At 47.1% G+C, this 27,908-nt stretch overlaps 2 protein-coding genes across 5 annotated transcripts; one reads left to right on the forward strand and one right to left on the reverse strand.

Annotated features, from left to right (window-relative positions):
* The first annotated feature begins 258 nt into the window (after positions 1–258).
* LOC129847068 (ataxin-1-like) lies at positions 259–15,735 on the forward strand. Its single transcript, XM_055914845.1, has 4 exons — positions 259–1,836; positions 3,849–4,154; positions 4,304–5,470; positions 5,691–15,735. Exons 1-4 carry the CDS (start codon positions 1,285–1,287, stop codon positions 7,353–7,355), a joined length of 3,690 nt encoding a protein of 1,229 aa, XP_055770820.1. The 5' UTR covers positions 259–1,284; the 3' UTR covers positions 7,356–15,735.
* On the reverse strand, positions 15,499–27,893 carry LOC129847069 (GMP reductase 1-like). Of its 4 annotated transcripts, none has more exons than XM_055914849.1 (9): positions 27,529–27,893; positions 24,235–24,354; positions 21,019–21,102; positions 20,411–20,584; positions 20,104–20,185; positions 19,081–19,187; positions 18,509–18,551; positions 18,154–18,313; positions 15,499–17,460 (listed from the first exon to the last, which is right to left on the reverse strand). In XM_055914849.1, the coding sequence occupies exons 1-9, from the start codon at positions 27,613–27,615 to the stop codon at positions 17,280–17,282; spliced, it is 1,038 nt and encodes a 345-aa protein (XP_055770824.1). In that variant the 5' UTR covers positions 27,616–27,893; the 3' UTR covers positions 15,499–17,279. The 4 variants fall into 4 exon arrangements, with proteins under 4 accessions (XP_055770824.1, XP_055770822.1, XP_055770823.1 ...); XM_055914847.1 differs by having other exon boundaries at positions 18,135–18,313; XM_055914848.1 differs by having other exon boundaries at positions 20,411–20,641.
* Positions 27,894–27,908: the final 15 nt, after the last annotated feature.

Here is a 27,908-nt window from a genome sequence, read left to right on the forward strand (position 1 = left end):
GCAGGCTTTATCAGGCTGTTCTGTCATAGATATAGAATGGTTCATCTAGCAGGCTTTATCAGGCTGTTCTGTTATAGATATAGAATGGTTCATCTATAAGAAGCAGTGCGACTTGGTTGGGTTGTGTTTCGGAGGACGCATGGCTCTCGACCGTCGCCTCTCCGGAGTCCGTACGGGAATTGCAGCGATGAGACAAGACTAACTACCAATTGGAAACCATGATATTGGGGAGAAAAAGAGGTTAAAAAAATGGATATAAAATGGATATAAATACTCAGACAGAACAACAACAACCAGGAGGTCATTGGATCTGGTGTCGGGCTTTTCACACCTACCTTTTTCCACTCACAGTCATTGAAGCAGGGGTTGGTACCGGTTCAGGAAACAGAACCAAAAACTGTGAAAAATCAACAACAACTCAACTAACAGAAATAGAACCAGCAACTAAAGTGATCTCTAGTGTTCCGGAACAGAACTGTTATTTTCAAATCTTGAGAATCGGTTAATAATGTTATTTTTTGTTCCCGAAAATATTCTGTATTTAAGTAAAGTTCTGATGCTAGAAATTCCACAAAAACTCATGCCATGATGTCCAGGGCTTCAAGCCAAGCCCGTTACATGTCCACCCCTCTTTCTCACTCTCTACTCACCTGCATCTCATGCCTGCAGGGCATATCAAAATATGGAATGTGATGATTGTAAGCATGTTGGAAATGTACAGCCATCATTCTTCTCTGTTGTTTCTACATGCTAGAACATAACAATTGTGTGTCTTTCTCTGTCTCCAGATTTACAGCTGGCGGACGTTGTGGAGGCTGGTGGTTAATCAGAGATGATTCCTCATGAAGTCCATGGAGCCGTCCTCTCTGTCCCCTGGCGGGTGTCACTCTGCCCTCTCTAGACTACTGAGTCCAGGACACACAGTCACACAGTGAAGACCTGAAGGAGACCTGTTTGAGCCCACGACAACACTGAGAGAGAGAGAGATGTTTCCCATGCCAATAAAGCCCTTAAATTGAATTGTAGTTGAGAGAGAAACAGAGATAGGGACAGAGAGAGAGAGAAACAGAGATAGGGACAAAGAGAGAGAGAAACAGAGATAGGGACAAAGAGAGAGAGAAACAGAGATAGGGACAAAGAGAGAGAGAAACAGAGATAGGGACAGAGAGAGAGAGAAACAGAGATAGGGACAAAGAGAGAGAGAAACAGAGATAGGGACAGAGAGAGAGAAACAGTAGGTTCAAAAAACCTACTTGAGAGACAAACAAAGAGTGAAAACCAACCATGAAATCCAACCAGGAGAGGAGCCATGGCTGTCTACCTCCAAAGAAGCGTGAGATCCTAGCCCTGGAGCAGAGGCCTGTGGTGGTAACAGCAGCAGCTGAGATCCTGGCTCTGGAGCAGAGGCCTATGGTGGTACCAGCAGCAGCTGCAGCCTCAGCAGACACTACCCTACACACAGAGAACCTGGCTTGGCTGGCCAATGTAGCCAGCGAACGCTGCAGATCCACAGAAACTCCCAGCCCCAGGTTTCATGTCTCCTCGTCCTCCTCTTCATCCCCCTCCCCTTCTGCTACCTCTCTGTCTACGATTCCCCTGTCCTCTCTCTCCACTGTCTACCCCACTGGGGTGGGGCTCAGCCAACAGGGCGGGACAATCCAGTACGCCCAGCTGGCCCCTAACCTCCAATTCATTAGCTCGGGGCCGTACACTGGCTACATCTCCTCTCAGATCATCCAGTCCACTGCCACCAGTGTAGCCACCTCCACAGGGCAACAGCGCCACCATCTGGACGGCCACTGCTACACCGCCGCCCTCATCTCCCAGGCCACCAAGGTGTGTGTCTATTGTGTATGCATTCAGAAAGTATTCAGACCCCTTGACTTTTTCCACATTTTGTTACGTTATAGCCTTATTTTAAAATATATTAAATGGTTTCCCCCCCCTTATCAATCTACACACAATACCCCGTAATGACAAAGCAAAAACGTTTTTATTTTTTATTTTAGCAAATTTATTCAAAATAAAAAACTGAAAAATCAAATTAACACAAGTATTCAGACCCTTTACTCAGTACTTTGTCGAAGCACCTTTGGCAGCGATTACAACCTCAAGTCTTCCTGGGTATGACGCTACAAGCTTGGTACACCTGTATTTGGGGAGTTTCTCCCATTCTTCTCTGCAGAGCCTATCAAACTCTGTCAGGTTGGATTGGAGCATTGCTGCATAGCTATTTTCAGGTCTCTCCAGAGATGTTCGATTGGGTTCAAGTCCAGGCTCTGGCTGGGCCACTCAAGGACATTCAGAGACTTGTCCCGAAGCCACTCCTGCATTGTCTATGCTGTGTGCTTAGGGTTGTTGTCCTGTTGGAAGGTGAACCTTTGCCCCAGTCTAAGGTCATCAGCTATCTGGAGCAGGTTTTCATCAAAGATCTCTCTGTATTTTGCTCCATTCATCTTTCCCTCGATTCTGACTAGTCTCCCAGTCCCAACCGCTGAAAAACCTCCCCACAGCATGATGCTGCCACCATCATTCTTCACTGTAAGGATGGTGCCAGGTCTCCGTCAGACGTGACATTTGGCATTCAGGTCAAACAGTTCAATCTTGGTTTCATCAGACCAGAGAATCTTGTTTCTCATGGTCTGAGAGTCCTTTAGGTGCCTTTTGGCAAACTCCAAGCGGGCTGTCATGTGCCTTTTATTGAGGAGTTGCTTCCGTCTGGTCAATCTACCATAAAGGCCTGATTGATGGAGTGCTGCAGAGATGGATGTCCTTCTGGAAGGTTCTCCCATCTCCACAGAGGAACTCTGGAACTCTGTCAGAGTGACCATCGGGATCTTGGTTACCTCCCTGACCAAGGCCCTTCTCCCCCGATTGCTCAGTTTGGCCGGGCGGCCAGCTCTAGGTAGTCTTGGTGGTTCCAAACTTCTTCCATTTAAGAATGATGGAGGCAACTGTGTCTTTGGGGACCTTCAATGCTGCAGCCATTTTTTGGTACCCTTCCCCAGATCTATGCATCTACACAATCCTCTTTCAGAGCTCTACGGACAATTCCTTCGACCTCATGGCTTGGTTTTTGCTCTGAAATGCACTGTCAGCTGTGGGACCTTATATAGACAGGTGTACGCTTTTCCAAATCATGTCCAATCAATTGAATTTACCACAGGTGGACTTCAATCAAGTTGTAGAAACATCTCAAGGATGATCAATGGAAACAGGATGCACCTGAGCTCAATTTTGAGTCTCATGGCAAAGGGTCTGAATACTTCTGTAAATAAGGTATTTTTACATGTATTTATATACATTTACAAAACTGTATTAAAACCTGTTTTTGCTTTGTCATTATGGGGTATTGTGTTCAGATTTTTATTTGATTTAATCCATTGTGGAAAAAGTCAAGGGGTCTGAATACTTTCCGAAGGCACCGTATATCAGTGTTGGGGAGTAGTGAACTACATGGAGTTCAACTAGTAAGTTAACGACATTTTGCAGTATTTGCTGGGAGTTGAACTAAATTATGTGTAGATCATTTCCTTATTTTATTTGTTTGTGTCAGACCTGCCCAATTCTCACTTAAAACATTGTTTTTGTGTTTAATAGACTAAATGGTGATCCGTTTTTGAAATTTGTAGACCATGACATTTCAGATTTCAATATGATAATGCATCATTAAGTGAAGTAATTGTTAGCTTGATAAACTATACTTTTCAGAGTAGCTTCCCCAACACTGGTATTTATTGTGTAATTAATTAGTATTATTATATATTTATTTGTGTTTTTTAATGTATTGCTTGGTGCGAACAAATATCCCCTTTGGGGCGATTAATGATGTACTATGTTATGTTAAGGCTGGTGACCAGCAGAACCAGCTCCAGATAGGACTGCCGTCTGACCTGGCTGTGTCCGTTGGAGGGACTACCGTCTCCCTGCCGACCTCCACCCACTTCCCCAGTACCCACCAGTACATCCAGCTGGACAGCAGCAGCCCTCTGACCGTCACCTCCCCTACCCAGGGCCACCTCCAGCCTCTCCAGCTCCACACCCACCCTGGGATGGGCCTCCTCCCCCACACCCTCACCCTCGCCCCCTCCCAGGTGCTGGTCCAGTATGCGGATGGGTTAGGGGTCAACAAAGCTGAGGGCGGACACACCAAGGTATTTATATCGTTTATCGTAACGATCGTAAGACATTTTTAGATGTTAAACTGTTTGCGAGGAGAGCTTGTGAGTAAGCATGTCATTGTACAGTGTAGACTACACTGTATCCTGTGGATATGACAAATAAAGATTGATTTGATTTGAAGGTGGTGCAGCTAAATGGAGAGCTGGAGAGGAGTTTCGGTAAACAGAGCTGTGCTGGCGTCAAAGGAACCTCCTACTCTAACCAGAACAATCAGCAGGTTCACCATGGATATGAAGCTCGACACATCCTCATTCCCGCAGACTACACTACCCAGGATTCAACAGGACTACAAACCTCCCTGGTGCTGGTAGCAAACGCCCAGCCCCACCCCCACCCCCACCCTACCAGTGGTGCTGAGCAGGACAAGGTCCAGGTCCACCCATCACTAATACACAGTGAGGGAGGAGGCATCTGTCTAGGGAAACCTGTCTCCAGAACCTCCTCTTTCACCTCCCTCAACTCCTCTGATGCTCTGAAGGTCTCTTCTGCCCCTCACACGGTTATCCAGACCACCCACCACTCTGACCAGCATGTACACAGCCTGTACTCCACCACCCAGGCACCAATCATCGGCTACATCGCCAGGGCAGGTAACCAGCATGGCGTCAGCTACGCCACCCTGCCGCAGCACCTGGTCATCCCGGACGGCCAGTCCCTCCAGTCTCTCCTGATACCCGTTAACGGAGTCGGTGACGTTACCACCACTACGGACCTCGAGGCCGCCTGCTCGGTGACCGCCAGGACGGCCAGCACCACCGCCTCTCAGCTGGCTCCAGCGACCACATCCCTCCCCCGCCACACCTACCTCACCGCGTCCCTGTCCAAGTGTGAGATGCTGGGGTCGGACAGCCACCACCAGGCCCCTGCTGTACTCCAGGCCCAAGTACTACCCATCCAACACATCCAAATCCCCTCTAACACAACTGCTACTGTGGTGGCGTCCCCCTCCCCAGCCCTAGCCCTAGCTCCCGCCCCTGTCCAGGCCTCCCCTTCTCTCTCCTCTTCCCTCTCCTCCTCTCCAGCCCTAGCTCCAGCCCCTGTCCAGGCCACCCCCTCTCCCTCCTCCTCTCCAACCACGCTCCCGCCGTTCTTCATGCGTGGCTCCATCATCCAGCTGGCGGATGGGGAGCTGAAGCGAGTGGAAGACCTGAAGACGGAGGACTTTATCCAGAGTGCTGAGATCAGCAGTGAGCTGAAGATTGACTCCAGCACTGTGGAACGCATCGACACAGGCCAGACACCCAGCGCTGTCATCATACAGTTCGGTGTCGGGGAACACAAAGCACAGGTAAGCTAGTGAAGCTTGTTGTTGTCTCCATTCCCCTAGACTCAGTGCCAGTCTGTTTGTACTTCCCTGCCAACGCCTTGTCACTCATTCTCACACCGCAATGGTGTTGAAAAGAGCACAAACAGATCTGAGATCAGGCTACCATAACCCCATCCTAATGTCTATGTTTATGCCAATAACAGTTTATTGTGTATCCTTTGTGTGTTGTATTCCTCTGCAGGTGTGCGTGGAGGTGCTGTTGGAGTACCCGTTCTTTGTGTTCGGCCAGGGCTGGTCGTCCTGCTGCCCTGACCGGACCACTCAGCTGTTGGAGCTGAGCTGTGCCAAGCTGTGTGTTGGGGACGTGTGTGTCTCCCTGACTCTCAGGAGCCTGAGGGGTGGCGACGGCTCTGTGTCTGGGAGGAACCACAGCAGCCAGGGTCACGAGGTCAAGCTGAGGCACAGCCACAACACTGGGGACATCACACAGGAGTCTAACCGGCAAGGGAACAGTCAGGGGAATAGCCAGAGTAATGGTCAGAGTATTGATCAAATCAACAGTCAAATAAATAGTCAGAGAGACAGTCAGAGAGACGGTCAGAGAGACGGTCAGAGAGACGGTCAGAGAGACGGTCAGAGAGACGGTCAGAGAGACGGTCAGAGAGACAGTCAGAGCAACAGTCAGAGAGACAGTCAGAGAGACAGTCAGAGCAACAGTCAGAGAGACGGTCAGAGAGACAGTCAGAGAGACGGTCAGAGAGACGGTCAGAGAGACAGTCAGAGAGACGGTCAGAGAGACGGTCAGAGAGACAGTCAGAGCAACAGTCAGAGCAACAGTCAGAGAGACAGTCAGAGAGACAGTCAGAGCAACGGTCAGAGAGACGGTCAGAGAGACAGTCAGAGAGACAGTCAGAGAGACGGTCAGAGAGACGGTCAGAGAGACGGTCAGAGAGACGGTCAGAGAGACGGTCAGAGAGACGGTCAGAGAGACGGTCAGAGAGACGGTCAGAGAGACAGTCAGAGCAACAGTCAGAGAGACAGTCAGAGCAACAGTCAGAGAGACAGTCAGAGCAACAGTCAGAGCAACGGTCAGAGAGACGGTCAGAGAGACAGTCAGAGAGACAGTCAGAGAGACGGTCAGAGAGACGGTCAGAGAGACGGTCAGAGAGACGGTCAGAGAGACGGTCAGAGAGACGGTCAGAGAGACGGTCAGAGAGACAGTCAGAGAGACAGTCAGAGAGACAGTCAGAGAGACAGTCAGAGAGACAGTCAGAGCAACGGTCAGAGAGACAGTCAGAGAGACGGTCAGAGAGACAGTCAGAGAGACGGTCAGAGCAACAGTCAGAGCAACAGTCAGAGAGACAGTCAGAGAGACAGTCAGAGAGACAGTCAGAGTATGGACAAGGACTTTAGGAACAGTTTGAATGCTGCAGGCAGCAACAGTGTCTTCCTGGTGCAGGTGGCCAAAACAGACAGGCTGAATAAGGAGGACAGGGGCGTCCCCCGCTCTGTGGACCAGGTGACAGGATCTGGACTGAGACCCGGATCTGGATCTGGACCAGGGGTCTACGGAGCTGGAGTTGGACCCAGGAGCACCTCGGACCTGCAGGCTGTCTCAGGGAATGGAGAGATGAGAGACAGAGAAAATGTAGAGGTGATAGGAAGAAACAATGGAGAGATGAGAGAGAGAGAACAGAATAGCCACATGCCCCCTTCGCCCCTCAAGACAGAAGTGGGTGAGGCAGACAAAGAAAAACCCTGCGGTCGTAAGAGGAGGTGGTCTGCTCCAGAGAGAGATCAGACCGAGAGGGCAGACGAGGAACCCCCTTTGACTCTGCCAAAACCCTCTTTTATAACTCAGCAGGTCAAACTCTCCATGGAGGGACGGTCAAATGTTAGTCGCTGAGGGAGCTGGAGTGTTGTACGGGAGGTAGGGAACATACTTTTATATGTTTGTAACGTTGTTAGTGCTGTTTGGTTTCATCTATCTATCCACATTAATGGAAAGGATTCGTTTACCTTGTATATACATGTTTTAGGATTCTATTTCTATGGAAGGAACCTTGTTGTCTCTGTGTTTGGCCCACTGTCTGGGAGGCCAGTCTCTCTCCAGAACACAGTGAGTGGCCCACTGTCTGGGAGGCCAGTCTCTCTCCAGAACACAGTGAGTGGCCCACTGTCTGGGATGCCAGTCTCTCTCCAGAACACAGTGAGTGGCCCACTGTCTGGGAGGCCAGTCTCTTTCCAGAACACAGTGAGTGGGCCACTGTCTGGGAGGCCAGTCTCTCTCCAGAACACAGTGAGTGGCCCACTGTCTGGGAGGCCAGTCTCTCTCCAGAACACAGTGAGTGGCCCACTGTCTGGGAGGCCAGTCTCTCTCCAGAACACAGTGAGTGGCCCACTGTCTGGGAGGCCAGTCTCTTTCCAGAACACAGTGAGTGGCCCACTGTCTGGGATGCCAGTCTCTCTCCAGAACACAGTGAGTGGCCCACTGTCTGGGAGGCCAGTCTCTCTCCAGAACACAGTGAGTGGCCCACTGTCTGGGAGGCCAGTCTCTCTCCAGAACACAGTGAGTGGCCCACTGTCTGGGAGGCCAGTCTCTCTCCAGAACACAGTGAGTGGCCCACTGTCTGGGAGGCCAGTCTCTCTCCAGAACACAGTGAGTGGGCCACTGTCTGGGAGGCCAGTCTCTCTCCAGAACACAGTGAGTGGCCCACTGTCTGGGAGGCCAGTCTCTCTCCAGAACACAGTGAGTATGCCCACTGTCTGGGAGGCCAGTCTCTCTCCAGAACACAGTGAGTGGCCCACTGTCTGGGAGGCCAGTCTCTCTCCAGAACACAGTGAGTGGCCCACTGCCTGGGAGGCCAGTCTCTCTCCAGAACACAGTTAGTGGCCCACTGCCTGGGAGGCCAGTCTCTCTCCAGAACACAGTTAGTGGCCCACTGCCTGGGAGGCCAGTCTCTCTCCAGAACACAGTTAGTGGCCCACTGCCTGGGACGTCAGTCTCTCTCCAGAACACAGTGAGTGGCCCACTGCCTGGGAGGCCAGTCTCTCTCCAGAACATAGTTAGTGGCCCACTGTCTGGGAGGCCAGTCTCTCTCCAGAACACAGTTAGTGGCCCACTGTCTGGGAGGCCAGTCTCTCTCCAGAACACAGTTAGTGGCCCACTGCCTGGGAGGCCAGTCTCTCTCCAGAACATAGTTAGTGGCCCACTGCCTGGGAGGCCAGTCTCTCTCCAGAACAAAGTTAGTGGCCCACTGCCTGGGAGGCCAGTCTCTCTCCAGAACACAGTTAGTGGCCCACTGCCTGGGAGGCCAGTCTCTCTCCAGAACACAGTTAGTGGCCCACTGCCTGAGAGGCCAGTCTCTCTCCAGAACAAAGTTAGTGGCCCACTGCCTGGGAGGCCAGTCTCTCTCCAGAACACGGTGAGTGGATACTGTAGTGAGCAGATGGTTGACCTGGAAAGGCTTGAATTGACTAAACCATGAGATTTCTCCTCTATATTGACCTATAAAGTGAATTCTGCATGTATGAGTTATATCAATTGATAGTACCTGCCTAGTTAGAATACAACCCTCTACTGCTCATCGTTACCCTCAGTCATCAGAACCCCCACCCCCCATATATTTGAGGACGTTGTTTTATGTGATGAAATGTAGTTTTCTTTTTGTTGCCTCAGGGCAACGTTGTGCAGTTAGGCTACTTTAAAGGGCAATACAATGCTGAATGATAGACATGTAGATTGCCAGACAATGGACCCAGGGATATTCTATGGGCCGAAGCAGCCTAACTGATCAGTTAAGATCATACCCTCTGGTTGTGAGGACAGTCACAGCGAGGAAGAATGGACCTCAGAATCAGGTTTGAGAGGCAGTGAAATACTAGTTTAGGGAAAAGCTTTCACTATCTGCTTTTCCATGGTGTTGTAGTAAGTACCCTTATGACACAGAACGCCTGAATCTAACCCCCCAAAAATAGGTTTTAATATTTGTTTCAATGAAAAACCACAATGTGTGCAGTAAAGGATTACTCATATACTGTATACAGTGCATTCCTGAAGTATTCAGAACCCTTGACTTTTCATACATTTTGTTACGTTACAGCCTTATTCTGAAAATGATTTTTCTTTTCAATCTTCATCAATCTACACACAATACCACATAACGACAAAGTGGAAACAGGTTCTTAGACATTTTTTAACCCCTAAAAAACAGAAATACCTTATTTACGTAAGTATTCAAACCCTTTGCTATGAGACTCGAAATGGATCTCAGGTGCATCATCCTTGAGACTCTTCCTAGAGCTGGCTGCCCGGCCAAACTGAGCAATCGGGAGAGAAGGGCCTTCAGGGAGGTGACCAAGAACCTTTTAAAAATCCACCTTTCCAGAAACAACTCTCTCACTGTTGCCGCCTGCTATAGACCACCCTCTGCCCCCAGCTGTGCCATGGACACCATATGTGAATTGATTGCCCCCCATCTATCTTCAGAGCTCGTGCTGCTAGGTGACCTAAACTGGGACATGCTTAACACCCCGGCCATCCTACAATCTAAGCTTGATGCCCTCAATGTCACACAATTTATCAATGAACCTACCAGGTACAACCCCAAATCCGTAAACACGGGCACCCTCATAGATATCATCCTAACCAACCTGCCCTCCAAATACACCTCTGCTGTTTTCAACCAAGATCTCAGCGATCACTGCCTCATTGCCTGCGTGTGTAATGGGTCTGCGGTCAAACGACCACCTCTCATCACTGTCAAACGCTCCCTAAAACACTTCAGCGTGCAGGCCTTTCTAATCGACCTGGCCCGGGTATCCTGGAATGATATTGACCTCATCCCGTCAGTAGAGGATGCTTGGTTATTCTTTAAAAGTGTCTTCCTCACCATCTTAAACAAGCATGCTCCATTCAAAAAATGTAGAACCAGGAACAGATATAGCCCATGGTTCACTCCAGACCTGACTGCCCTTGACCAGCACAAAAACATCCTGTGGCGTATTGCATTAACATCGAATAGCCCCCGCGATATGCAACTTTTCAGGAAAGTTAGGAACCAATATACACAGTCGGTTAGGAAAGCTAAGGCTAGCTTTTTCAAACATAAATTTGCATCCTGTAGCACAAACTCCAAAAAGTTCTGGGACACTGTAAAGTCCATGGAGAATAAGAGCACCTCCTCCCAGCTGCCCATTGCTCTGAGGCTAGGAAACACTGTCAACACCGATAAATCCACTATAATGGAGAATTTCAATAAGCATTTCTCTACGGCTGGCCATGCTTTCCACCTGGCTACCCCTACCACTGTCAACTGCCCGGTACCCCCAACAGCAACTCGCCCAAGCCTCCCCCATTTCTCCTTCACCCAAATCCAGATAGCTGATGTTCTGAAAGAGCTGTAAAATCTGGACCCCTACAAATCAGCCGGGCTAGACAATCTGGACCCTCTCTTTCTAAAATTATCTTTCCCGAAATTGTTGCAACCCCTATTACTAGCCTGTTCAACCTCTCTTTCCTATTGTCTGAGATTCCCAAAGATTGGAAAGTTGCCGCGATCATCCCCCTCTTCAAAGGGGGAGACGCTCTAGACCCAAACTGCTACAGACCTATATCTATCCTACCCTGCCTTTCTAAGGTCTTCGAAAGCCAAGTTAACAAACAGATTACTGACCATTTCGAATCCCACCGTACCTTCTCCACTATGAAATCTGGTTTCAGAGCTGGTCATGGGTGCACCTCAGCCACGCTTAAGGTCCTAAACGATATCATAACCGCCATCGATAAGAGACATTACTGTGCAGCCATATTCATCAACCTGACCAAGGCTTTCGACTCTGTCAATCACCACATTCTTATCCGCAGACTTAACAGCCTTGGTTTCTCAAATTACTGCCTCGCCTGATTCACCAACTACTTCTCTGATAGAGTTCAGTGTGCCAAATCGGAGGTCCTGTTGTCTGGACCTCTGGCAGTCTCTATGGGGGTGCCACAGGGTTCAATCCTCGGACCGACTCTCTTCTCTGTATACATCAATGATGTCGCTCTTGCTACTGGTGATTCTCTGATCCACCTCTACGCAGATGACACCATTCTGTATACTTCTGGCCCTTCTTTGGACACTGTGTTAACTAACCTCCAGATGAGCTTCAATGCCATACAACTCTCCTTCCGTTGCCTCCAACTGCTCTTAAATGCAAGTAAAACTAAATGCATGCTCTTCAACCGAACCTGCCCGCCCGTCCAGCATCACTACTCTGGACAGTTCTGACTGTGGACAACTACAAATACCTACGTGTCTGGTTAGACTGTAAACTCTCCTTCCAGACTCACATTAAGCATCTCCAATACAAAATTAAATATAGAATTGCCTTCCTATTTCGCAACAAAGCCTCCTTCCCTCATGCTGCCAAACTTACCCTCGTTAAACTGACTATCCTAACGACCCTCGACTTCGGCAATGTCATTTACAAAATAGCCTCCAACACTCTACCTAACAAATTGAATGCAGTCTATCACAGTGCCATCCGTTTTGTCACCAAAGCCCCATATACTACCCACCACTGCGACCTGTATGCTCTCGTTGGCTGGCTTCATACTCGTCGCCAAACCCACTGGCTCCAGGTCATCTACATCTCTCTGCTAGGTAAAGCCCCGCCTTACCTCAGCTCACTGGTCGCCATAGCAGCACCCACCCATAGCACACGCCCCAGCAGGTATATCTCACTAGTCACCCCCAAAGCAAATTCCTCCTTTGGCCGCCTTTCCTTCCAGTTTTCTGCTGCCAATGAATGGAAAGAACTGCAAAAATCACTGAAGCTGGAGACTCATATCTCCCTCACTAACTTTAAGCACCAGCTGTCAGAGCAGCTCACAGATCACTTCACCTGTACATAGCCCATCTGTAATATAGTCCGTCCAACTACCTCATCCCCATACTGTATTTATTTATTTATTTATCTTGCTCCTTTGCACCCCAGTATCTCTACTTGCACATTCATCTTCTGCACATCAATCACTCCAGTGTTTAATTGGTATATTGTGATTACTTCGCCACCATGGCCTATTTATTGCCTTACCTCCCTTCTCTTACCTCATTTGCACACACTGTATATAGATTTTTTCTATTGTATTATTGACTGTAGTTTGTTTATTCCATGTGTAACTCTGTGTTGTTGTATGTGTCGAACTGCTTTAGTTTATTCTTGGCCAGGTCGCAGTTGTAAATGAGAACTTGTTCTCAACTAGCCTACCTGGTTAAATAAAGGTGAAATAAATAAATAAAAATAAATAAAAACCCGATGGTCACTCTGCCAGAGCTCCAGAGTTCCTCTGTGGAGATGGAAGAACCTTCCAGAAGGACATCCATCTCTGCAGCACTCCACCAATCAGGCCTTTATGGTAGAGTGGCCAGACGTAAGCCACTCCTCAGTAAAAGGCACATGACAGCCCACTTGGAGTTTGCCAAAAGGCACCTAAAGGACTCTGACCATGAGAAACATGATGAAATCAAGATTAAACTTGTTGGCCTGAATGCCAAGCATCACGTCTGGAGGAAACTTGGTACCATCCCTACGGGGAAGCATGGTGGTGGCAGCATCATGCTGTGGGGATGTTTTTCAGCAGCAGGGACTGGGAGGCTAGTCAAGATCGAGGGAAAGATGAATGGAGAAAAGTACAGGGAGATCTTTGATGAAAACCTGCTCCAGAGTGCTCAGGACCTTAGACTGGGGCGAAGGTTCACCTTCCAACAGGACAACAACCCTAAGCACACAGCATAGACAATGCAGGAGTGGCTTCGGGACAAGTCTCTGAATGTCCTTGAGTGACCCAGCCAGAGCCTGGACTTGAACCCGATCGAACATCTCTGGAGAGACCTGTAAATAGCTGTGCAGCAACGCACCCCATCCAACCTGACAGAGCTTGAGAGGATCTGCAGAGAAGAAACTCCACAAATACAAGTGTGCCAAGCTTGTAGCATCATACCTAGAAAACTTGAGGTAATCGCTGCCAAAGGTGCTTCAAAAAAGTACTGAGTAAAGGGTCTGAATACTTACGTGATATTTCTGTTTGTTTTTTTAGCAAAAAAAACAAAAAAACAGTTTTGTTTTGTCATTTTGGCGTGTTGTGTGTAGATTGATTGAAAATTTGGAAAAAGTCAAGGGGTCTGAACACTTTCTGTAGGCACTGTATGTTGCAATCATTTTGGTTTACAGAAATGTGGGTGCGTCTGATTTTGTTATAGGCCATATTCCAGAAAGTGAATTCAAAGAGTAATGATATTGATTTGAACATCAACCAATGTCTACAGGACAGGGTTGGTTGTATCTTTGATAGCCAGGTTGTGTCCCAAATGGCACCCTTTTTCCTATATAGTGCACTAACTTTGGGCTCTGATCAGATGTAGTGCACTATAAAGCGAAGAGGGTGCCATTTGGGATGCATCCTTTGTGATTTAATGTCAATGTCTACATTCCCTTCTTGTTTTAGATATACTGTTGTAAGTTACCTGATAGCTTCATGCAAGTTACCTGATAGCTTCATGCAAGTTACCTGATAGCTTCATATTGTAGTAAGTTACCTGATAGCTTCATGCAAGTTACCTGATAGCTTCATATTGTAATAAGTTACCTGATAGCTTCTCCTGCAGTGATTTCTACTTCACCTTTTATCGGGGGCTTTCTGTGGTTCTTCTGGATGTTATACAACGTTTTACAGTGGTTCTTCTGGACGTTATACAACGTTTTACAGTGGTTCTTCTGGACGTTATACAACGTTTTACAGTGGTTCTTCTGGATGTTATACAACGTTTTACAGTGGTTCTTCTGGACGTTATACAATGTTTTAGGTGGTGGAGGGAGAGCCACTGACATTGAACTACAGGCATAGTGAACCTGTCCAATTAACTTAGTTGTAATTGTGTTGTTTGTGCAACACCTGAATTATAGGTTTGTGTTTTTCCATGTTAAATCATTACAGCCCAATGACCCTCTAAAATGTCTCTGATTCACTTTCATCAGTTATTTGTATGAATGACATCCCATGTAAAACTCAAACCTCAACTTGCAATATGTCACCTGAGAATACATTGTATCTTCACGTGACATGAATCATTAAAATTTATATTTTCATACTTTTAATTCAGGCAAATCAGAGTAATCATGGTACTATCAAGTGAAGAAGCTAGAGTCAAGATCATCAGTGATTATGGACCAGTGCCATTGGTTCAGCAGTGGACCAGTGCCATTGGTTCAGCAGTGGACCAGTGCCATTGGTTCAGCAGTGGACCAGTGCCATTGGTTCAACAGTGGACCAGTGCCATTGGTTCAGCAGTAGATGAACATGTGCACATGCATGTGGACATTTCTCTACATTCTGTAACTACCTGGCCTCACTACCCACCCATGTGTACCCAACTTACTTTAGACTGAATTCTCACAGGTGTCTCTCTTTTCTTTTCTTTCAATTTAAAATTATATTATTTAAAAAAATTCTTATAGCCAAAATAAAGTAGTTTACAGAACTCAGGAATTGTGTGTGTGTGTGTGTGTGTGTGTGTGTGTGTGTGTGTGTGTGTGTGTGTGTGTGTGTGTGTGTGTGTGTGTGTGTGTGTGTGTGTGTGTGTGTCTGATTATCATAAAACTGTTTATCATCAAAGAAAGCAATTGGATATTTTCAAATTCATTGAGAGAGAGAGGAGGTAGAGAGAGGAGGGAGAGAGGGAGACAGAGAATAGAATGAATAGAGATTATTAGACTGTTGTTTGCATCTTGCCAATAATCAGGTGAACTGGCAGAGAAACAGACGCCGCCCATTGACTGTTTTCCCCTGAGATATGTATGTGCTAAAATATAAACATTGTTGTAGATATTATACAAAATAGGATCATTGTTATTATTGTACAATCTGTCAATTAAAAATGTTCATGCATTGGTCCGCAACCCCAAAAAAAGGTTGTGAAATAACTTTTCTGTGTACCTCATATGTAAGATACATTTATGTACAACAGGAAACAGGAAACAAGAGGAATAGAAGACTTCAAAGTTGCTTTTCTAACTGTGGTATTACGTTTTAATTTGTAGGATATACTCCAATCTGTTCTGTATGATCTATGGTCTCTTTCTTAGGAGAGTTTTTGCAGGTTTATGGACAAAATATTTCAGTTGTAATTTTTTTCAACATTTAATTTAGATTTGAACAAATTTGTTTAAAGAAACACAAAAGAACATGAACAAATGTATTGTCTCTGTATTATCAGAATAATAAATAACAGAGTCAACTGAAATCCTGTCTTTTAACTGGCTCATCTGTCTTTCATCCATCTTTCAAGAGGAGCAACAGAGCAGCTGCTTACTCTAGTGCTCTGTTATTCCAGCCTGGTCTCATAGACTACACGTAGCATACTCTAGTGCTCTGTTTTTCCAGCCTGGTCTCATAGACTACACGTAACATACTCTAGTGCTCTGTTATTCCAGCCTGGTCTCATAGACTACACGTAACATAGTCTAGTGCTCTGTTATTCCAGCCTGGTCTCATAGACTACACGTAACATATTCTAGTGCTCTGTTTTTCCAGCCTGGTCTCATAGACTACACGTAACATACTCTAGTGCTCTGTTTTTCCAGCCTGGTCTCATAGACTACGCGTAACATACTCTAGTGCTCTGTTTTTCCAGCCTGGTCTCATAGACTACACGTAACATACTCTAGTGCTCTGTTATTCCAGCCTGGTCTCATAGACTACACGTAACATACTCTAGTGCTCTGTTTTTTCCAGCCTGGTCTCATAGACTACACGTAACATACTCTAGCACTCTGTTTTTCCCAGCCTGGTCTCATAGACTACGCGTAACATACTCTAGTGCTCTGTTTTTCCAGCCTGGTCTCATAGACTACACGTAACATACTCTAGTGCTCTGTTTTTTACAGCCTGGTCTCATAGACTACAAGTAACATACTCTAGCACTCTGTTTTTTCCAGCCTGGTCTCATAGACTACACGTAACATACTCTAGTGCTCTGTTTTTCCAGCCTGGTGTCATAGACTACACGTAGCATAGTAAATGTAAATACAAATTCTGAAACACTCAATTTAGTATGATATGTTACATTTGATATGGTTACATAAGACAGAAGGTTACTTAAGACAAAAAATGAAAGTAGGGTGGTTGGACAGGGTGGATGGGTAGGTGTAAAACGTGAACATCAAGCAACACAAAGGCTGTGTGTTTGAATAACATCACAGACAATTTGATCATTTTAGCTAATTAGCAACTTTGAAACTACTTACCAATTTTTTTACAACTACTTAGCATGTTAGCTAACCCATCCCCTAACCCTAACTTAAACCTAACTCCTAACCTTAATCCCTAACCTGGCTAACATTAGCCACCTAGCTAACATTAGCGTTAGCCACCTAGATAACCTTAGCCTCAACAAATTAGAATTCATAACATATCATACGTTTTGCAAATTCGTAACATATTGTACGAATTATAATTCGTAACATATCCGACGAAATGGAAGATGGACATCCACAAAAGAATACCATGCCAAACGTTACATATCATACTAATTGGAGTGTCACGGATATAAGTTTACTATGTTACGTCTACCCCTGAGTACAGGTTGGTATTTCTCTCTGTTTCTCCTCTTTCTGTCTACTGTGTACAGGGAAAGTAACTGATGCATTTACATAAATATTGTTGTAGATTCACACTTTTACATTTTAAATGAAATCAGCACAATTGAAATCAGGCATTAAGATGTGAAGTGCTAAACAGCCACAAGAAAGATCCTGTCTGTCTGTTCGTCCGTCCGTCTATTTACTACTATGTGAACATGTGGCTGGCCTGCTGTGTGACTCTGATAAAGGTGGTCCTGCGACTGAGCTCCTTCAGTTTGGCAGCTCCTACGTAGGTGCAGGTGGAGCGCAGACCACCCAGAATGTCCCTGATGGTGGCCTCTACATCCCCCCTGTACGGTACCTCCACCGTCCTGCCCTCTGACGCTCTGCAGGAGGAGGAGGAGAGGGGTATGGAGGGATTGAGGAAGAGGGGAAAACGTGTCAATAAATCTATGGTCTTTCCATTGGGTTGATCAGGCACATTGATTTCTTAGTCTTCGACATCATCAACAGTTTTGTACTAAATAGACTAGAGCTAACTACTAAATTAACATTTTGTGAAGAAAATGTGTGTTCTTGCTTGTAAGTTAGTTAGTCATAAAAACTGAATTTATACTGTATTTATATAGTGTGGGCGGAAGGTAGGCTAGTGCAGGGGTTCCCAACCAGGGGTACAAGGACCCCCGGAGGTACTTGAGAAGACTCATGAGACCATAGGCCTCCTGGTAAAATGCACGAGGGGGTACTTCAGGGGTACTCCAGGCAGAGCTAAATTCAGTTGGTGGCACAGTAACCGAAGAAGGCTGGGAACCACTGGCCTAGCAGTTAGATCATTGGGCCATTAACCGTAAGGTTGCTACTTTGAAGCCCCGCCCCCCCGGCAAGGTGAAAACAATCTGCTGAAGGGCCCTTGAGCAAGGCACTTAACACTAATTTCTCCAGGGCCCTGGCTGTGACCTCACTCTCCGATGGCGTCTCAGGGAGAGTGGGATATGCCCCCCCCCAAAAAATAAACATTTCCAATTCATATGTGTAAAACAGGACAGATATAAGCACCCACTAAATGAGTATTATTTGACCTGTACTCTGCCACCCCCCCGACATGTTTCTTCATGGCCGTGTCAGAGCTCATCCCATAGAACAGCTTGACCTTTCTGCCATTCTTCTCAATGACCTCCCCGGCACACTGGTCGTGGCCAGCCAGCATGCCCCCCAGCATCACAAAATCAGCTCCAGCGCCTAGAATCACACACACACACACAACCCTGTTGAGAGAGGGGCAGGCAAGGCAGTATCTTTGAGTGACACAACACAATGCATGCGTTCCAAATGCATCCTATTACCAATATAGTGCACCACTATGACCAGGCCCTATAGAGAATAGGACACACACAATGTCACTATGATAGTATGATTTATCAAACCAGGACTCACCAAATGCCTTAGCCACATCGCCAGGACAGCTGCAGCCGCCATCCTGGTGAGATAAAACAAAACATATTGAGCAAACATTGTGGAACGTTCAGTGGTTTAATCTCTCAAAGGGAAAGCCAGGCGTAACCCGAGCTCCAGCACCTTTAACCCCTGGGTTCGTTCAGATAGAAATGTAACCCGAGCTCCAGCACCTTTAACCCCTGGGTTCGTTCAGATAGAAATGTAACCCGAGCTCCAGCACCTTTAACCCCTGGGTTCGTTTAGATAGAAATGTAACCCGAGCTCCAGCACCTTTAACCCCTGGGTTCGTTCAGATAGAAATGTAACCCAAGCTCCAGCACCTTTAACCCCTGGGTTCGTTCAGATAGAAATGTAACCCGAGCTCCAGCACCTTTAACCCCTGGGTTCGTTCAGATAGAAATGTAACCCGAGCTCCAGCACCTTTAACCCCTGGGTTCGTTCAGATAGAAATGTTGTGTAGATACATGTATTGTGCAGGTGCGTTGCACCCTCCTGAATATGACCCAAGAGGTCAGAATGTCAGAAGGTTCTTGAGGTCAGAGGTCACTCACTGAGATGATGTGACCCTTCAGGCCGTGGGCAGAGTCTGCACACTCGATGACAGCACTGAGCTGGGGGTATCCCACTCCCGTCTTAATACGCGTCGTACACACAGAACCTAGAGGGGAATCATGACGTGTCAGTTTGTCAGGAGCTGAATGCACTCAGCTGAACTATTTCTCTCTCTTGAAGGGAGCCCTGGTGAACTCATGACTCCATATAGGGCTCTACTTATAGTGCACTATGTAGGGAAGAGGGTGCTAGAGTAACAGACAGAGTAACATAGTAACATAGAGTAACAGACAGAGTAACAGACAGAGTAACATAGTAACATAGAGTAACAAGGTAACAGACAGAGTAACATAGTAACATAGTAACAAGGTAACAGACAGAGTAACAGACAGAGTAACATAGTAACATAGAGTAACAGACAGAGTAACAGACAGAGTAACATAGTAACAGACAGAGTAACTGACAGTGTAACATAGTAACATATAGTAACAAGGTAACAGACAGAGTAACAGACAGAGTAACATAGTAACATAGAGTAACAAGGTAACAGACAGAGTAACAGACAGAGTAACATAGTAACATATAGTAACAAGGTAACAGACAGAGTAACCGACAGAGTAACCGGCGGAGTAACAGGCAGAGTAGCGGACAGAGCAACATACGGAGTAACAGACAAAGTAACAGACAGAGTAAGAGAGTAACAGACAGAGTACCAGAGTAACATACATAGTAACAGACAGAGTAACAGAGTAACAGACAGAGTAACAGAGTAACAGACAGAGTAACAGTCGGAGTAACAGACATAGTAACAGATGTAGTACCAGAGTAACCGACGGGGTAACAGCCAGAGTAACAGACAGAGTAACAGATGTAGTACCAGACAGCGTAACAGAGTAACCGACAAAGTAACAGACAGAGTAACAGATGGAGTACCAGAGTAACAGACAGAGTAACATAGTAACATACAGAGTAACAGGCAGAGTATCAGACATAGTAACAGAGTACCAGAGTAACAGACCCACCTGGCCCAATACCCACTTTAATGATGTCAGCTCCTGCCAGGATCAGCTCCTCCACCATCTCTCCAGTCACCACGTTGCCAGCCTGACCACAGACAGACACACAGACAGACACACAGGCAGACACACAGGCAGACATAGTCATAGCATTTAGAATCCCTATACAGCTGCCAAACCAACTAACTACCAAACAGGTGATAGTTTAACATTGCATGGCACATGTAAAAATATTTGAAGTAATTAAAACGACATAAGCAAATGAAGTCTTCAAAAGCTGTTCAGCTGTGTTAACTTGTTGGAACGGCCTCACCATGATAGTATGTTGGGGAAACCTCCCCCTGACGGTTTTGACAAACTCCACAAAGTGTTCAGAATAGCCGTTGGCCACGTCCAGACAGATGAATCTGATGTCAGAGACGGTCTCCAGGACGCTGCACAGCTTCTCCAGGTCGGCTTGACCGCTGCCTGAGCTGACCGCTACGTGCTGAGGGGGACGGGGCAGCAGTGTGAGAGAACAACCAGGGTTGGAAGGATGGAGGTGCTACCGTAGAAATAGAATCCTTAGAACGGGTCTGGAGCCTCTGACCACGGCAATTTGACTGGTAAACTCATGGGGGAAACTCAAAATGGCTACCAGTGCGCACACATTATGGCATCATTGACTTGTAAAGGGGTGGCTGTTCTAGCGATTATACTTCTATGGGTGCTACTATAATCACTCCCATAACAAATCAGAGCACTAGTCCTTATAAGCATTGGAAACATTACCATGGGCCACCCACTATTTCCATAACAACTCCTGAATTCAATACATTGTTCACACCCTGAGGACACCACTGTTGCATGGGGTCATGAAAATGCTGTGTGAAGACAATTCTAGCTGTCCTCCAAACATTGTTGTCGAGGATTATTACAAACCTCCAAACATTCTGGAAACTTGGCTGCAAAAGCCTTCCACTCCTCCACAGTGTAGTGCTTCTGCATGGCGGTGAAGAGAGTTTGCTAGAGGAGAATGTAGAGAAACAAGAACGGAAATTCACAGCGTTAATTAGTCCTCTGGCAACTGACCTTTCACATGTCATCACCCTGGCAACCCTTTCACAGGTCATCACCACGGCTACCCTTTCACAGGTCATCACCCCGGCTACCCTTTCACAGGTCATCACCCTGTCAACCCTTTCACAGGTCATCAGGTTGTCAAGACTTCACTGAAGCAGACCTGGGGATGACTGGACTTGTTGTTGTTGTTGTTGACAGAGAAACAACAGAACCACTGGAGTTTTTCCTGGTCTGATCACGTGGTCAGTAGTAACTCCCTGATCCTTACCATGGCATGTGTCCTGGTCTGATCACGTGGTCAGTAGAAACTCCCTGATCCTTACCATGGCATGTGTCCTGGTCTGATCACGTGGTCAGTAGAAACTCCCTGATCCTTACCATGGCATGTGTCCAGGTCTGATCACGTGGTCAGTAGTAACTCCCTGATCCTTACCATGGCATGTGTCCAGGTCTGATCACGTGGTCAGTAGTAACTCCCTGATCCTTACCATGGCATGTGTCCTGGTCTGATCACATGGTCAGTAGAAACTCCCTGATCCTTACCATGGCATGTGTCCTGGTCTGATCACGTGGTCAGTAGTAACTCCCTGATCCTTACCATGGCATGTGTCCTGGTCTGATCACGTGGTCAGTAGTAACTCCCTGATCCTTACCATGGCATGTGTCCAGGTCTGATCACGTGGTCAGTAGTAACTCCCTGATCCTTACCATGGCATGTGTCCAGGTCTGATCACGTGGTCAGTAGTAACTCCCGGATCCTTACCATGGCATGTGTCCTGGTCTGATCACGTGGTCAGTAGAAACTCCCTGATCCTTACCATGGCATGTGTCCTGGTCTGATCACGTGGTCAGTAGAAACTCCCTGATCCTTACCATGGCATGTGTCCTGGTCTGATCACGTGGTCAGTAGAAACTCCCTGATCCTTACCATGGCATGTGTCCAGCAGTGTTTCTAATGACCACACCAGGTGTGTGTCTCATATGGCAACTCCAACACCATCATTAAGTTTGCTGATGACACAACAGAGGTAGGCCTGATCACCAACAACGATGAGACAGCTTATAGGGAGGAGGTCAGAGACCTGATCGTGTGGTGCAAGGACAACAACCTCAACGTGACCAAGACAAAGGAGATGATTGTGGACTACAGGAAAAGGAAGACTGAGCACGCTCCCATTCTCATCGACGGGGCTGTAGTGGAGCAGGTTGAGAGCTTCAAGTTCCTTGGCGTCATCACCAACAAACTAACATGGCTCAAGCACACCAAGACAGTTGTGAAGAGGGCATGAAAAAAACCTATTCCCCCTCAGGAGACTGAAAAGATTTGGCATGGGTTCTCAGATCCTCAAAGGGTTTTACAGCTGCACCATCGAGAGCATCCTGATGGGTTGTATCACTGCCTGGTATGGCAACTGCTTGGCCTCCGACTGCAAGGCACTACAGAGTGTAGTGCGAACGGCCCAGTACATCACTGGGGCCAAGATTCCTGCCATCCGGGATCTCTATACCAGATGTGGTCAGAGGAAGGCCCTAAAAATTGTCAAAGACTCCAGCCACTCTATTCATAGACTGTTCTCTCTGCTACCGCACGGCAAGCGGTACCGGAGCGCAAAGTCTAGGTCCAAGCGGCTCCTAAATTGCTTCTATGCCCAAGCCATGAAACTCCTGACCAGCTAATCAAATGGCTACCCAGACTATTTGAAAATCAATATGATTTGACTATTGACCAGAGCCCTGTGGGAATAGGGTGCAGTTTGGGAATAGGGTGCCGTTTGGGAATAGGGTGCCGTTTGGGAATAGGGTGCCGTTTGGGAATAGGGTGCCGTCATTTGGGAATAGGGTGCCGTCATTTGGGAATAGGGTGCCGTCATTTGGGAATAGGGTGCCGTCAATTGGGAATAGGGTGCCGTTTGGGAATAGGGTGCCGTCATTTGGGAATAGGGTGCCGTCATTTGGAAATAGGGGGCCGTTTGGGAATAGGGTGCCGTCATTTGGGAATAGGGTGCCGTCATTTGGGAATAGGGTGCCGTCATTTGGGAATAGGGTGCCGTCATTTGGGAATAGGGTGCCGTTTGGGAATAGGGTGCCGTCATTTGGGAATAGGGTGCCGTCATTTGGGAATAGGGTGCCGTCATTTGGGAATAGGGTGCCGTTTGGGAATAGGGTGCCGTCATTTGGGAATAGGGTGCCGTCATTTGGGAATAGGTGGCCGTTTGGGAATAGGGTGCCGTCATTTGGGAATAGGGTGCCGTTTGGGAATAGGGTGCCGTCATTTGGGAATAGGGTGCCGTCATTTGGGAATAGGGTGCCGTTTGGGAATAGGGTGCCGTTTGGGAATAGGGTGCCGCCATTTGGGAATAGGGTACCGTCATTTGGGAATAGGGTACCGTCATTTGGGAATAGGGTGCCGTTTGGGAATAGGGTGCCGTCATTTGGGAATAGGGTGCCGTCATTTGGGAATAGGGTGCCGTCATTTGGGAATAGGGTGCCGTCATTTGGGAATAGGGTGCCGTCATTTGGGAATAGGGTGCCGTCATTTGGGAATAGGGTGCCGTCATTTGGGAATAGGGTGCCGTTTGGGAATAGGGTGCCGTTTGGGAATAGGGTGCCGTCATTTGGGAATAGGGTGCCGTTTGGGAATAGGGTGACGTCATTTGGGAATAGGGTGCCGTTTGGGAATAGGGTGCCGTCATTTGGGAATAGGGTGCCGTCATTTGGGAATAGGGTGCCGTTTGGGAATAGGGTGCCGTTTGGGAATAGGGTGCCGTTTGGGAATAGGGTGCCGTCATTTGGGAATAGGGTGCCGTTTGGGAATAGGGTGCCGTTTGGGAATAGGGTGCCGTTTGGGAATAGGGTGCCATCATTTGGGAATAGGGTGCCGTCATTTGGGAATAGGGTGCCGTCATTTGGGAATAGGGTGCCGTTTGGGCATAGGGTGCCGTTTGGGAATAGGGTGCCGTTTGGGAATAGGGTGCCATCATTTGGAATAGGGTGCCGTCATTTGGGAATAGGGTGCCGTCATTTGGGAATAGGGTGCCATTTGGAATGCACAATCCCAAACGGTACAGTGCTTACCTTGCTGAGGACCTGTGCCATCTCAAAGGTGCCCGTGGTGTCCATGTTGGCAGCGATGATGGGGATGCCATGGTAACTCTGCTTGGAATTACGGAACGTGAACGTCCTCCGTAGGTCCACCTGTGAGGAGGGGAGCACAGTAACAATAAATAATCAATGTGTATCCCAAATGGGACCCTATTCCCTATATAGTGCACTACTTCTGACCAGAGCCCTATGTGCACTACATAGAGAACAGAGGGTGCCATTTGGGATGCAAGCCAATAAATCACACATTTTATTCATGAACGCCGATCAAAACACCAAAAGGTACAAATGCACATCATAAAAAGGAGGAATCGAAGAGGAAACCACACAGGCATTTAGCACTAGGAGTTGTGGGTAAACTGCCTGAAGTCAGGACAGTTGACATAACATGAGAGGATTGGGAAGACCAGTTAAGTTGTGGTAATGTATAACATACAGGTGATGTTTGCTGGGTTTGACCCCAGAGTGACGACCTGTATTGAAACTGTTTGAGGGTTTAAATAAGATAGAACACTGGTATTGAAGTAGATAAAAAAATATTCATCATATTCATGTTCATATTTCTCCCCGAGACGTCTCTCCATCCGGGATAACATGTATGACAATGGTGGCAACAGATAACCTATTATCCATCCTTCAATCTAATTCAATTACTAATCAACGAACCAATGGCTGCTAGTGAGTGTATGGCCGTATGCTAAAAGCATAATATTGTGCCAACTACAGTAAAACGACACATAAACAAAAAGCCTTGATCTCAATCCTCTGATGATGATGTCTCATTGTTTCCTCAGCCTGCCTGGGTTCATCATGAATCAGCCTGAGCATCAGCCTGCCTGGGTTCACCATGAATCAGCCTGAGCATCAGCCTGCCTGGGTTCACCATGAATCAGCCTGAGCATCAGCCTGCCTGGGTTCACCATACATCAGCCTGAATCAGCCTGCCTGGGTTCATCATGAATCAGCCTGAGCATCAGCCTGCCTGGGTTCACCATGAATCAGCCTGAGCATCAGCCTGCCTGGGTTCACCATACATCAGCCTGAATCAGCCTGCCTGGGTTCATCATGAATCAGCCTGAGCATCAGCCTGCCTGGCATCATCATGAATCAGCCTGAGCATCAGCCTGCCTGGGTTCACCATACATCAGCCTGAATCAGCCTGCCTGGGTTCATCATGAATCAGCCTGAATGGGTCCATCATGAATCAGCCTGAATCAGCCTGCCTGTGTTCACCATGAATCAGCCTGTCTGTCTTGGTTAATCAGGAATCAGTCTGAAGCTCAGCCTGTCTGGGTTCACTGTGAATCAGCCTGAATCAGCCTGTCTGGGTTCACTGTGAATCAGCCTGAATTAGCCTGTCTGGGTTCACCCTGAATCAGCCTGTCTGGGTTCACTGTGAATCAGCCTGAATCAGCCTGAATCAGCCTGTCTGGGTTCACTGTGAATCAACTTGAATCAGCCAGTCTGGGTTCACCCTGAATCAGCCTGTCTGGGTTCACCCTGAATCAGCCTGTCTGGGTCCATCATGAATCAGCCTGAATCAGCCTGCCTGTGTTCACCATGAATCAGCCTGTCTGTCTGGGTTAATCAGGAATCAGTCTGAAGCTCAGCCTGTCTGGGTTCACTGTGAATCAGCCTGAATCAGCCTGTCTTGGTTCACCCTGAATCAGCCTGTCTGGGTTCACCCTGAATCAGCCAGTCTGGGTTCACCCTGAATCAGCCAGTCTGGGTTCACCCTGAATCAGCCAGTCTGGGTTCACCCTGAATCAGCCAGTCTGGGTTCACCCTGAATCAGCCAGTCTGGGTTCACCCTGAATCAGCCTGTCTGGGTTCACTGTGAATCAACCTGAATCAGCCAGTCTGGGTTCACCCTGAATCAGCCTGTCTGGGTAAATCATTAAAAAAAAAAATCAACTAGAACTTCAGATGTAGGACAGAACAGATTAACAGTGTCTCTGTCTACGTCCCAAATGGCACCCTATTCCCTATATAGTACTCTACTTTTGAGAGCCCTATGCTGCATTATATAGGGAATAGGGTGACATTTGGGATGCACACTCAGTGTCACACTCAGTGTCCCCTATGGGCCTTGGTCAAAAGAAGTGCACTATATAGGGAATCTAGTGCCATATGGGAATACGGTGCAAGGCTGACTCTCATGTCATGTTCTGTAAAAATATATATATATAAAATAGAATCACCCACAAATCGAGTTGTTTCAACCAATCATTATTCAGTAACTGGTTCCAAAGCCTTGTTTCAGTTTCAAAGTGTTACCTGAACTTTGTTAGTAGGCCCAACAAAAGCTCTAATATGAGAAAACGGAGGAAGAAAATTCAGCCAACTTAAAGAGATGGGTTTGCTCTATTTGTCTCATATGTTCATTCAACTATAAATTATTATTTTTGGTATCTTACCTGAAAAAAAGGCTGTGGAACAGCCACAAATGTCCTAATAACGGCCTGTGGATTGTTGTCAACAATGAGGCATATTCCATTTAGTTAGCGTTTAACGCAGTGTGTCATGTATCATATCACGCCGTGTCATGTATCATATCACGCCGTGTCATGTGTCATATCACGCCGTGTCATGTGTCATATCACGCCGTGTCATGTGTCATATCACGCCATTTCATGTGTCATATCACGCCATTTCATGTCTCTTGTCATGTCTCTCATGTCATTACATAGCAGTATAGGTGTTGACAGGTGCTAGCCAGGCAGAACATTGTGAACTCTGTGCCAGGCAGGCAGTGGGAGAAGGCACAAATAGACACACACACATTGACGTATGCACACACACACACACACACACACACACAAAGACCAACATGCAGAGTCAAACACACACAAGCATGCACGCACAGGCGCACACACACGCACATTCCAGCGCTGCTATGGGAAGGTGACCTCCACACACACACACAGGGGAGGTTACTGTGTTCTGCTGTAGCAGGCTAAGGAACCAGAGTATGTTCTACACAGATATCCTCTACGTCACCAGTTCTAGATGGAATCCTATGGTATCTCTTTCACCACTGACCCTCCACAACTGACCAACCCAACACAGCTGGCTTGGGCTAGTTAGTATGTCATTTGTGATTCAACGTAGATTTGAACATTGTACATAAGACTTAATGTTCTTGGTCCCCTTGGGAGTCCACCATGGCTCCACCTTTCACGTTTCTGTGCTAACAAGGCAGAACTCATTAGACATCTACAACAGCAGCTATAAAGGCTGGTTTATAATAACCCATCCTCTCCTTACCTCTGACCTGCTCTTCAGGCTGCTTCTCTTGGGTCTGAACAGGACATCTTTAAAGTCCAGCTTCACATCCACGTCTATCCTGGGCATGATGGCCTGTCACCTCCGGGATGGTCCAATCCCTGTCCCAGTCCAATAAATCAGTAATTCTATAAATCACTAGATCAACATAGAGCCTGTGATCTGGTCTGCTGAGACCCAGACAGTAGCCAACCCTGAACCTCCAGATGCATCAAGTATTTATAGCATGCTAACAGGCACTCCTCTCCCAGCAGCACAAGCACCTATGGCTTTATTTGGCCTGCCCTCCTTTTCCTCTCTCTCTCTCTCTCTCTCTCTCTCTCTCTCTCTCTCTCTCTCTCTCTCTCTCTCTCTCTCTCTCT

This window comes from Salvelinus fontinalis, unplaced genomic scaffold (assembly GCF_029448725.1).
Source record: "Salvelinus fontinalis isolate EN_2023a unplaced genomic scaffold, ASM2944872v1 scaffold_0694, whole genome shotgun sequence".
In the NCBI taxonomy this organism is placed as follows: Eukaryota; Metazoa; Chordata; class Actinopteri; order Salmoniformes; family Salmonidae; genus Salvelinus; species Salvelinus fontinalis.

Coding starts and splice junctions, on each gene's coding strand:
- LOC129847068 (XM_055914845.1), top strand. CDS start 1,285: ATGAAATCCAACCAGGAGAGGAGCCATGGCTGTCTACCTCCAAAGAAG. Junction 4,155..4,303: donor CTGAGGGCGGACACACCAAG/GTATTTATATCG, acceptor TTTGATTTGAAG/GTGGTGCAGCTAAATGGAGA. Junction 5,471..5,690: donor TCGGGGAACACAAAGCACAG/GTAAGCTAGTGA, acceptor ATTCCTCTGCAG/GTGTGCGTGGAGGTGCTGTT.
- LOC129847069 (XM_055914846.1), bottom strand. CDS start 27,615: ATGCCCAGGATAGACGTGGATGTGAAGCTGGACTTTAAAGATGTCCTG. Junction 24,355..27,528: donor GCCTGAAGAGCAGGTCAGAG/GTAAGGAGAGGA, acceptor CCCTCCTCACAG/GTGGACCTACGGAGGACGTT. Junction 20,642..21,018: donor AGTTTCCAGAATGTTTGGAG/GTTTGTAATAAT, acceptor TTTCTACGGTAG/CACCTCCATCCTTCCAACCC.